The 12,628-nt window shown below is 46.1% G+C and overlaps 1 protein-coding gene and 1 long non-coding RNA gene across 2 annotated transcripts; both read right to left on the minus strand.

Moving 5' to 3' along the window:
- Positions 1-252: 252 nt before the first annotated feature.
- On the minus strand, positions 253-3,145 carry LOC140418800 (uncharacterized). Its single transcript, XM_072502407.1, has one exon. The coding sequence runs from the start codon at positions 2,739-2,741 to the stop codon at positions 1,761-1,763; it is 981 nt and encodes a 326-aa protein (XP_072358508.1). The 5' UTR covers positions 2,742-3,145; the 3' UTR covers positions 253-1,760.
- A 3,194-nt stretch (positions 3,146-6,339) lies between these two features.
- Positions 6,340-9,046, minus strand: LOC140418801 (uncharacterized). The gene is made up of 2 exons (XR_011945344.1): positions 8,818-9,046; positions 6,340-7,605 (listed from the first exon to the last, which is right to left on the minus strand). It is a non-coding gene; the product is annotated as an uncharacterized lncRNA (long non-coding RNA).
- Between the last annotated feature and the right edge of the window lie 3,582 nt (positions 9,047-12,628).

Below are 12,628 nucleotides of genomic sequence, written 5' to 3' on the forward strand. Positions count from 1 at the left end.
CGGCGCCGAGGACCCGGGTTCGATCCGTGTGGAGTTTGCATATTCTCCCCGTGTCTGCGTGGGTCTGACCCCCACAACCCAAAAAGATGTGCAAGGTAGGTGAATTGGCCATGTTAAATTGCCCCTTAATTGGAAAACTTTGGGTTCTCCAAAGTTATTTTTTTAAAGCGCAATAAAAATTGCCATTGATCTGCACAATCCTAAGTGCGCTAATAGCTACACTGACAATCAATTTAAGATAATCAGTCCAGCTCGTAACAGGACTCATTTTATTTTGCTAAAAGCGACATACTTTCATATGCAGGCACCAGTTCTCTGGAATATGATCAAGACTTGCAACTTTTTTTGAATTACTCGGAAGCTCAAGGAACCTGTAGTTTTCTGTTGATTTCTCAACATCAATGTTTCAGCCAATCAGAGTGCACTTGCAAACCAATCAGCCCTCTTGACGCCTGTTGTATTAATTGTGATCATTTGAAATTTGGCATTTTTCTGTTTGTCCTGATAAGTACAAAATGAAAAGCTTCAGCAACATTTCTCTTTTCAGCAATTTTAATTTCAGTGCTCATAAGTGACTTTAAGTTCTTTTAAGTTCCTTGAGAATTTACTTTGATAGTGGAGGTGTCACTGTGAAGAATGTGTCAGTCAGTAAGAATTGTCAGCAAGGATTAATCACCAGTTTCTAATTGGTGATGTTAATCAGTGGAATCTTAGCCATAGTATTGCTAGTTTAGCTCACTTGGCTAGACAGCTGGTCTGTAATGCAGAGCAAGGGCATCAGTCAAGGTTATTCATGAAGGCCTGCCTTCTCAACCTTGCTCCTCGCCAGAGGTGTGCCTCAGGTTAAATCACAACCAGTCAGCCTGTGGTCATTTGCTCAACTTTACCCAGAGACAGTGAATTGTAGAGTTTGCACTAAAGATCCATTTTGTGCTGAAGGAAAAGTTCATAAATTTATTATCAACAAGTTCCTGAATTAAAGCAAAAAAATCACAGATGGTGCTCTTTAAATGGAACTTTGCAGCCCTGAAAATCAGGGCTTATAGCCAAGGGTCAGACCCACGCAGACACGGGGAGAATATGCAAACTCCACATGGATCGAACCCGGGTCCTCGGCGCCGCAGTCCCAGTGCTAACACTGACCTCTCACCTGACACCTCACAATGCCCAGGCAATGATTGACGGCAGCTCCTGACCAATAGGGGGTAGCAAAATGACTAACGGAAACAGCTTGTCCTCCAACCAATCAGTGAATGAGGGGCGGGGCTCTCAGGGTACCAGGAACTTATAGCCAAGTTCCGCACACATGAGTGCGGCCTCAACCGGGACCTGGGATTCATGTCGCATTACATTCATCCCCCACCATCTGGCCTGCGAAATCCTACCAACTGTCCTGGCTTGAGACAATTCACACCTCTTTAACCTGGGGTTACCCCATCTCTGGATCTGTAAAGATTTAATCACCTGCTAATGCTCGCATTCCTAGCATTGTTTGGCATCTTTGAATTTGTCTATATATGTGTTTCTGGAACAGACCTCTTCATTCACCGGAGGAAGGAGCAGCGCTCCAAAAGCTAGTGACATCGAAACAAACCTGTTGGACTTTAACCTGGTGTTGTAAGACTTCGTACTGTGCTCACCCCAGTCCAACGCCGGCATCTCCACATCCTGAAAATCAGTGACAGATCCAGAATATTAAACTCCAGCCAGTTATAGGGATTGTTAATGTCAGCAGAAACAAACCAAATATTGTCAGATTATCAATCCTGGATGTGCTTAACAGCAGAATCCAAACACTGCAGACAGTTGTGAACTCGCTGGTGTGTCAGCAGGTGGGATGACCGAGTGTATCCCTTCCCACACTCAGAGCAGGTGAACGGCCTTTCCCCGGTGTGAGTGCGCTTGTGTAAATGCAGGCTGCCAGACTGAGTAAATCCCTTCCCACACTCGGAGCAAGTGAATGGTCTCTCTCCAGTGTGAGTGCGCTGATGTGCAGTGAGGATTGATAACTGCCTGAAACTCTTTCCACAGTATGTGCAAATGAATGGCTTCTCCTCTGTGTGAATTCGCTGGTGTGACTGGAGGCTGGATGAATTAGTGAATTCATTCCCACACATGGAGCAGGTGAATGGCCTCTCTCCAGTGTGAACCCGCTTGTGTGCACGGAGGTTGGATGAAGACCTGAACCTCTTTCCACAGGAAGTGCAACTGAACGGCCTCTCCTCAGTATGAATTCTCTGGTGTGACAGCAGGTTGGATGACAGAGTGAAGCCCTTCCCACACACAGAACAGGTGAACGGCTTCACCCCTCTGTGAATTTGCTGGTGTGACCAAAGACCGGATGGACCAGCGAAATTCTTCCCACACAAGGAACAGGTGAACGACTTCCCCCCAGTGTGAACTCGTTGATGTGCATTGAGGTTGGATGAACATGAGAACCTCTTTCCACAGGTAAAGCAGCTGAACGGTCTCTCCTCTGTGTGAATACGCTGGTGTGACAGCAGGTGGGATGATGTTGTGAATCCCTTCCCACACTCGGAACAGATGAATGGCTTCTTCCCAGTGTGACTCTGTCGATGGTATTCCAGCAGGTATGGATAATTGAATCCTTTACCACAATCATCGCATTTCCATGGTTTCTCCATTTTGTTAGCCCCAATGTGACTGCGTCGATGAGTTTCCAGCCGAGATGGATAATTGAATCCCTTCCCACAGTCCCCACATTTCCACGGTTTCTCCATAGTGCTGGTATCCTTGTGTCTCTCCAGTTTGTACAATCAGTTGAAGCTTCATTCACACACAGAGCTCATGTACGGTTTGTCCCCACTGTGAATGGTGATGTTTTTTCAGGCTGTGAGAGCTCTTTCCACAGTCAGTTCACTGAAACACTCTCACTCAATGTGTGAGTGTCTTGGTGCTTTCCCAGTCACACTGATGTTTGAAATTTTCATTCAAAGACAGAACAAACATTTCTCCTCCCACTGTAAATGACAACAGTATTTAGGTCCTGATGAATCAGGTGGCTGTGTCAGATCTTGATGTGAATTTCAGTCTGTAAATCCTCCTCTTCTAATACCCTGGAAAAGCAAAACTAATTCTGAACAGACAATTCTAGTTTCTCTGGAACATTTTTCCTTCTCTTGTTCCCCCCAAATCTGTAAATCCCGTCCCACACACTCTCCCTCCTTCCTGGGCTGAAATCCAAACCCTTCTCACTATCTCCACCATTTCATGTCTCCACTCTCAGCACAGACAATGATTGTGAAGGGTTTGCGGATCCACAAAGTCCAATTCCTCCCACCCGCTGACTCCGCTTCTTCGGCACAAACAAGGCCCGAGACATCAATCACACTGCGCATACTCCAAGCTCTTTGACGCTGCGCCTGCGCGCTAATATTGAGCCCCGCAGCCGGACTGCGCATGCTCTCGCTCTCAATGCCCCGGAGGTGATTGACGGCAGCTCCGGACCAATAGGGAGAGCGGGCGGGAGTGGCCGGTCCTCCAACCAATCAGAGTGAATGAGGGATGCAACTAAAGCATGCGCACTGCAAGTAATGGCGATTGACAGGCACTTCTCTGGCGAATTCGCACACGCGAAGAGAGAATATTGGTACGGAAGGTGAGAAGGATCGGAGATTTCTCAAACATGTTGTGTAAACCGAAAGGCAAAAAAGCGGACAAACCGGGTCCATTTACCACGAACGGGACTGGTGGCCGCAGCGTTAACGGTCACCATCTTTATTGGGGACAACATGCAGCAAGACGCATGCGCGATCGCCATCTTTCTTGGGGGCAATGTTTTGAATGACTGGGCGGAGCTTGTTACCCATTGTTCAGAATACAGACAACCTGTCCATCAAACTGCATTACCCTTTGAGACCCAAGGTCTTATTTGTGAAGCAGAGAAAGAAAGAAAAATAAACAAATCCTGCCCTCCGGATCCACGACCTCACGGGACGCCCTGCCCTTTGTGTTTAAAGATCTGTTCAGTCACATGAATACCAGGGCAGACACCACAATCCAGAACAAAGAAAAGTACAGCACAGGGACAGGTCCTTCGACACTCCAAGCCATGGAGTCATGATGCCCTAACTTAAAAAAATGCTTCTGCCCTTACCTGGTTTAGTCCCTTATCCTGGGCGGGATTCTTCCAGAACCTGGGCCGGACCGAAGAATCCCTGCGACGGGGCCACGCACCCCCCCCCCCCCCCCACCAACGCCAGCACGCGATTCTTCGCAGAGCGGACAATCAGCGCCATTGGCGCCAGCGTGGTTGGCCAGCGCGGACGGCTCTACGCGGTCGGCCTGCCGATTCTCAGCCCGGGATGGGCCGAGCAGCCGTAGTGAAAATACTGAATCCCACCAGTGCCGTCCACATCTGCTCTCAGCCGGTGGAACTCAGCGTGGAGGGGGGAGAGGAGCTCATTTCTTCCACGCCAGCCCTTGTACTCCTGTGCCATGTTGCGTCGGGACCGCCGTGTTGAAAGAGGCCACTGCGCATGTGCGGATCCCGTGGGGCACAGTTCGCACCAGGATCGGCAGCTGGAGCAGCGTGAACCACTCCAGCGCTGGGCTGGCCACCTGTAGGGGCCAGAATTACTCCTGGCAGTGGCCCGTTCACGCCGCCGTAAAACACGACGGCGTTTACGACGACGTGGACATTCTGCTGCGGGATGGGAGAATCCCGCCCCATGTATCCATCCAGATGCCTCTTCATAAATTCATAACACACAGGAGCAGAATTAGGCCATTCGCCCATTATCAATTAAAAATCTGTCTAACTCTTTCTTAAATTTACTCACTGTCCCTGCATCCACTGTCCACGGCACTCTGGGGTAGCAAATTCCACAGATTCACAACCCTTTAGAAGTAGTTTCTCCTCAAATCTGTTTGAAATTTGCTACCTCTTATTCTAAGATTATGACCTCTCGTTTTAGAATGCCCCACAAGAGGAACCATCTGCTCCACGTCTACTTTATCCATATTTTTAGCATCTTGTACACCTCGATTTGATCTCCCCTCATTATTCTAAACTCTAGAGAGTATAGGCCTAAACTATTCAATTTCTCCTCATACGACATCCCCCTCGTCTCTGGAATAAATCTTGTGAACCTCCTCTGAACTGCCTCCAATGCCACTACATCTTTCCTCAAATAAGGGGACCAAAATTATGCACAATGCTCCAGGTGTGGTCATACCAATGTCTTGCATAGTTGCAACAACACTTCCTTACCTTTGTACTCAATTCCTTTTGCTATAAATGCCAACATTCCATTTGCTTTCCTTATTATCTGCTGCACCTACATGTTCATTTTCTGTGACTCATGCACAAGGACACCCAGATCTGTCTGCATTGGAGCACCCCAAAGTCTTTAACCATTTAGATAATAAGTTGCCTTTCCATTTTTTCGACCAAAATGCATGACCTCACACGTATCTATGTTAAACTCCATTTGCCACATTTTGGCCTATTCTCCTAACCTATCTATGTCCATATGTAAGGTTCTTATTTCCTTATTAAAACTTACTGTCTCACCTATTTGGGCAGCACGGTAGCACAAGTGGATAGCACTGTGGCTTCACAGGGCCAGGGTCCCAGGTTTGATTCCCCGCTGGGTCACTGTCTGTGCGGAGTCTGCGCGTTCGCCCTGTGTCTGCGTGGGTTTCCTCCGGGTGCTCCGGTTTTCTCCCACAGTCCAAAGATGTGCAGGTTAGGTGGATTGGCCATGATAAATTGCCCTTAGTGTCCAAAAAGGTTAGGAGGGGTTATTGGGTTACGGGGATAGCGTGGAAGTGAGGGCTTAATGTGGGTCGGTGCAGACTTGATGCGCCGAATAGCCTCCTTCTGTACTGTATGTTCGATGTTTGTGTCATCTGCAAATTTGGCTGGAGAACCTTCTATCCCTGTTTCCTAATTGTTAATATAGATTGTAAATAGTTGGGGCCCAAGAACCAAACTCAGTGACACCCCACTAGTTACATCTTGCCATCCAGAAAAAGACCCATTTATCCTGACTCTCTGTCTCCTGTCCGTTAGCCAGTCTTCTATCTAAGCTAATAAATTACCCCTAATCCCATGTGATCTCTCCTTGTGAATTAACCTTCTGTGCAGCATCTTATCAAATGCTTTCCAGAAGTCCAGATTTACGACAATCGACAAGATCTAAATATACAGATGCTTGTTACATCTTCGAAGATTGGATTGTCTCAGTCTTTGTGAGAAGAAACTCTATGAGCTCCTCGCAGTTGTTGAATTTGAGGATGTAGGAGATGGGGAGATGCGAGCTCTTCAAAAGGAGCTAACTTGTTTGAGATATTAGAAACACCAGACACACTGTATATTTCACTAAAACCTGGTTTATTTGACTTTTTTTCCACAATAGCAAGACCCGAGAATGGGATGGAGCTTATTAACATCAGCAGAAATGCAATCAAATGAACATGTGGAATCTGGGATGTGATTATCAGCAAAATCCAATCATTGTAGTTTATTGTGGACTCGCTGGTGTCTTAGCAGAGTGGATGACTGAGTGAAACTCTTCCCACACACAGAGCAGGTGAACGGCCTCTCCCCAGTGTGGACCCGCTGGTGTGTCTGCAGGTGGGATGACTTAATGAAGCCCTTTCCACAATCGTAGCAAGTGAACGGCCTCTCCCCAGTGTGGACACGCTGGTGTGTCAGCAGGTTGGATGCATTGATGAATCCCTTCCCACACTCGAAGCAGGTGAATGCCTTCACTCCAGTGTGGATTCGCTGGTGTGCAGTGAGATGACAGGCTTGCCTGAACCGAGTTCCGCAATGAGAGCACCTGAACGGTCTCTCGTCAGTGTGAACACGTTGATGGCGCACCAGTTCCCATTGAACTATTAAAGCACTTCCTGCAATCTGGACATTTAAAAGATCTCTCATCAGTGTGACCTAGCTGGTGTGACTGCAGATCAGACGACTGAGTAAACCCCTTCCCACACTCAGAACAGGTGAATGGCCTCTCCCCAGTGTGAGTGTGCTGGTGTGTGAGCAGGTGGGATGACCGAGTGAATCGCTTCCCACATTGGGAGCAGGTGAATAGCCTCTCAATCGTGTGAACTTGCTGGTGTACAGTGAGGTGACATGCTTGTCTGAATCCAGCCCCACATGAACGCATGTGAACGGCCTCACGTCAGTGTGAACACTTTGATGGGTCATCAGGTTCCCAGAACTTTTGAAGCATTTACCACAGTCTGGGCATTTAAAAGGTCTTTCATCAGTGTGAACTTGCTCATGTTTCAGCAGGGTGGATGACTGAGTGAATCCCTTCCCACACTGGGAGCAGGTAAATGGTTTTTCTCCAGTTTGATTGCGCCGATGAGTTTAAGGCTCTGATGGGTAATTAAATCCTTTCCCGCAATCCTCACATTTCCATGGCTTCTCCCTAGTGTGACTGAGTTTATGTTCCGACAGGCCAGATGCTTGGCTGAAACTTTGTCGATAGTCCGAGTGAACAATACTTTTTCCTTCCATGTTCAAATTCCGATATTCAGGTTGCGATAAATTGGGTGACTGTCAGATCCTGATGTGATGTTTGGTTTGAGTTGGACGACTTCAAATCCTCCCCTTCTAACACCCTGTGAAATTGATTTAAAACTAAAGAGAGTGAGAGAGAACCGACAAAAACACAAAGGCAGGCTGTGAAAAGGAACTGACTGAATCAACTCAGTTTAAAATTCTCAGTTCTGGGAAGGGACATATGGACTCGAAACATTAAGCGTGTTTTTCGTTTCACAGATGCTGTCGGATCTGCTGAGTTTATCTAGAGTTTTCTATTTTTATTTCAATTCTCATTGTTCTTTTCAAATCACTCCATGACATTGTTGTTCCCTATTTCATAGAACATAAAACATACAGTGCAGAAGGAGACCATTTGGCCCATCGAGTCTGCACCGACCCACTTAAGCCCTCACTTCCACCCTATCCCCGTAACCCAATAACCCCTGAATTTCCTTCAAATTCCGCTCTTCTGATGTCCCATAAAAAAAGGAATATCCGTCAATCCAGGAATAAAAATTGAGAAGAGACAAACATTTCTCTTGGTTTATGTTTGCTGCGTGTAAATCCTCCCCTTCTAGTCCCCTGTAAAAGGCGTTTCCACAATCCATCATTGTCAGTCCAGGATAGAATTCCACAACATTCTCGCCACGCACGCGTACGGCTGCTCATTGCCCTGGTGAAAGATGGCGGGCGCGCATGCGCCGACCTTCCCCCTGGCCCACATAAAGATGGCGGCCATTAACTGGGGCCTTGCAGGGGAAAGGCGGCACCAAAATTACTTCCTAACTTGATGCAAAATCAGGACTGGGAGGGTCTTACTATGGGTTGAACGTTTCCACTGTGAAATTACAAAGCCTTCCCACCCACTCTTCCCCCTCCATTACCTTCCCAAAACTTGCTGTTTCTCATCATTTGCGGAGACCTCATCACTATCTCTCCGCAGCTGCAGCACAGCTTCTGTGCATGCTCATTTCACAATTTCATGCTGCGCCTGCGCGTCGGTTCTCTGGCGAGGATTGGATTGGATTGGATTTGCTGATTGTCACGTGTACCGAGGTACAGTGAAAAGTATTTTTCTGCGAGCAGCTCAATAGATCATTAAGGATAGAGCACATTCTGCACAGTGACGAATGCTGGGTTGTTTCTGATTGAATTTCGATTGAAACACCACACCAAGATATCCAATTTTTAGATCAATTGATATTTGAACCGAAGACCACAGTCCTTGAGCCATATTTTTTTACACAGTGTGGTAAATACAATAATAATAATCTTTAAAGTAGGCTTACATTAACATTTTAATGAAGTAACTGTGAAAAGGTCCGAGTCGACACATTCTGGCGCCTGTTCGAGTATATGAAGGCAGAATTCAGAATGTCCAAATTACCGAACAGCACATTTTTCAGGACTTGTGGGAGGAAACCGGAGCACCCGGAGGAAACCCACGCAGACACGGGGAGAACATACAAACTCCGCACAGACAGTGCCCAAGCCGGGAATTGAACCTTGGACCCTGGAGCTGTGAAGCAACAGTGAGAGAAACAAGTCTTAAGTTGAACCAGAAAGTTAAGGTTGAAAGAACATGACAAGTGTTTGAAGTGGCTACCAGGAAGCGTCATGAAAATATGTGGGTCTGGCACATATTTTGTTAAGATGTTTCATAGTGGAAAGATTAGGTTGGTACATATAAATCATGTTTTACCTTCAGAGGTTCACGAAGAGAAGGAAGTTGGGAAGAATCAAATGAGTCTGATGAGTTGGATAGTTGGAATACGAGTAGGGTACCTATAGTTATAGTTACTCCGGTACTATATGGAACATGCTGCCTGGGTAGGTGGTCGGAGCAGGTATGATAGCGGCATTTAAGGGGCATCCAGACAAATATATGAATAGGGTGGGAATGGAAGGATACAGACATTGTAAGTGCAAAAAGTTTTAGTTTAGGCAGGTACCATGGTCGGTGCAGACTTGGAGGGCCAAAGGGCCTGTTTTGTTCTTTGTTCTAGTTCTATCCCGGGTGTGATTAACAAAAGAAAGTTACATATGAACTCACTGGAGACTCAGCAGTGGCGTGAACAAGGAGTTCCTTCCCCATACACATTTGAACCACGTCTTGCCAGTAAGAATGGACAGATTGTATTTTAAATCCTTGGAAACGTTGAAACTGGGGGCAGGTGGGAGAACTGAGGAAATCCCCGTTCCTGGGACACACCTAACTACACACACGTGAAGTATCTGAATGGTCTCTCCTGGTGTGGCTCTGCTACTGTATCAGTAAATGGTATGACAATGTGAATCCCTTTCCACTCTCAATGGTGATGATAATTTAATGCTGTTACTTTACTAATCGGGTTCCTACTCAAACATGACTTTTTGTCATGAGTTCCACATTCTCAACACTCTTCAGTTAAACTAAACAAATTATTGCAGATGATTGATATCTGCAAAAAAAAAGAGAAACTGCTGGAATTTTCAGGCAGTCTGGTTTTATCTTGAAGCGTGAAACATCATTAACATTTCAAGACTGTGAACTTTCATTCAAACTGCATCGTGTCTGTGCACAGCTCTGTCAAATGTTTTTCAATCCACTGAAGCTGTCAATAAAAACTGCCCTCCACTTCACTGGAAGTGCGAGGGACACAACTGCACAGAATTACAGAAATAAAATGGTCATTCCTATGGGATTGTTGGTGGCTGACATCGAACAGGCTCCCAACAAGAATTATCTCAATCATACGATCAGGGAAGAGAAATTAGGGAACATTCCCTGAACCTCATTCACACCAAAATTAACTGTGAGGAAACACTGGAAAGGATAGATTTGATGTTTGTAAAAAACAGAGGAGGCTAAGGGGAGATTTAATTGACATTGATAACTCATGAGGGCTCGAGTTAGAGTGGATGGAAAGGAACAGAAAGATCTATAACCAGGGACATAGATTCAGAGTGAAATAAATCCTCACATTTTTTTTTTAAATTTAGAGTATCCAATTCACTTTTTCCAATCAAGGGGCAATTTAGTGCGGCCAATCCACCTATCCTGCACATCTTTTGGGTCGTGGGGGAAAAACCTATGCAAACACGGGGAGAATGTGCAAACTCCACATGGACAGTGACCCAGAGCCGGGATTGAACCTTGGCGCCGTGAGGCAGCAGTGCTAACCCACTGCGCCATTGTGCTGCCGAAATCCTCACATTTATATCGCTCTTTTCACCATCACCAGAATCCCAAAGTGCTTTTGAAGTTGATTCACTGTTTTAATATACGAAAAGCAGCAACTCCCACAAACAACATAACCATCTGATAATCTGTTGTGATGTTGATGGGGGGGATACATATTGAACAATATAGGGGATTGTTGTTTGCTGAAATAGTGACATGGGACTTTTACAGATAATGAGGCAGACATTGCCTCAGTTTAATATCTTATCCAAAAGCCAACAGCTCTGACAGCGCAGTATTCTGCTGGACTCTCAGCCTAGATTGTGGTGCTGATTCCTGCATTTGGAGTTAAATTCATAATGTTCTCACTTAGAGGTGAGAGTGTTATCAACTGAAACATTAAGTTAGTGGAATTGATGGAAGGATTAGAGAATTGTGGAGATATCTATTTCACCCAAAGGGTGGAGGGATCTGAAACCCACGGCCTAAGTTGACGGTTGAAGCAGAAAACCCACTGAAGTAAAGAAAAGCATCTGAAGTGTTATAATTTACGGAACAAATGTGCAAGAGCTAGTCTGTGGGATGAGAATGGATTGCTTGTTTTCTGCCAAAATGGGCATGATGGACCAAATAGCCTCTTTCTGGGCAATATACATCATTATGATCCCAGTAAGGACTGTCAATGATTAAAGAGAAATTCAAACACTCAACGATTTACTGAAAGAAATAACACCACAGGATTCCACGGTTCAAAACAAATACACTTCACGATGAAAGGAACAAGTAAAGCAAATACTACTAATTGAACATTGTCTCAGATGAAATTTTATACTTTATATCGAAAAGCATAATCACGAAAACCTGAAATGAAAATTCTCAATGGAACCTCCTACTTTCTCTGATTATTTCCCCAGAAAGGTTTTGGCTAATTATTGGGCTGTGTAATTTTCTTTTACTTCCTGAGACCAAACCAAAGTGCCACAGCTCTCAGGAATTCACAGTGTTCCTGCTATGCTCTGACGTATGAGCTTTCTTGAGAATTTCCCACTATGCTCCAGCGAAACGATCTTCCACCGCCTCTTAAGCACCTCACAATTGTGAACACTCCAGCTCAAGTGTGGGTCTCACTGTATAGTGACCCCACCTCAGAAATGTCTTTGAAGGGCAGCACGGTGGCACAGTGCTTAGCGCTGCTGTCTCACAGCATCGAGGTCCCAGGTTCGATCCCGTCCCTGGGTCACTGTCCATTTGGAGTTGCACATTCTCCCCGGGTTTGCGTGGGTTTCGCCCCCACAACCCAAATGTGCACTGATACAGTGCAGCTCTGATGAAAGTTCACAGACCTGAAATGTAAAGCATATGGCTACAGGGATGGTGCAGACGGGAGAGATTCAGATTTCTGGATAACTGGGGCTCTTTCTGGGGAAGGTGGGACCTCTACAGACAGGATGGTCTACATCTGAACCTGAGGGGCACAAATATCCTGGGGGAGAGATTTGTTAGTGCTCTTTGGGGGGGGGGGGGGTTTAACTAATGCAGCAGGGGCATGGGAACCTGGATTGTAGTTTTAGGGTACGGGAGAATGAGAGTATAGAGGTCTGGAGCACAGATTTTACGTCGCAGGAGGGGGCCAGTGTTCAGGTAGGAGGTTTGAAGTGTGTCTACTTCAATGCCAGGAGTATACGAAATAAGGTAGGGGAACTGGCAGCATGGGTTGGTACCTGGGACTTCGATGTTGTGGCCATTTCGGAGACATGGATAGAGCAGGGACAGGAATGGATGTTGCAGGTTCCGGGGTTTAGGTGTTTTAGTAAGCTCAGAGAAGGAGGCAAAAGAGGGGGAGGTGTGGCGCTAGTCAAGAGCAGTATTACGGTGGCGGAGAGGATGCTAGATGGGGACTCATCTTCCGAGGTAGTATGGGCTGAGGTTAGAAACAG

This window comes from Scyliorhinus torazame, chromosome 5 (genome assembly GCF_047496885.1).
Source record: "Scyliorhinus torazame isolate Kashiwa2021f chromosome 5, sScyTor2.1, whole genome shotgun sequence".
NCBI lineage: Eukaryota > Metazoa > Chordata > Chondrichthyes > Carcharhiniformes > Scyliorhinidae > Scyliorhinus > Scyliorhinus torazame.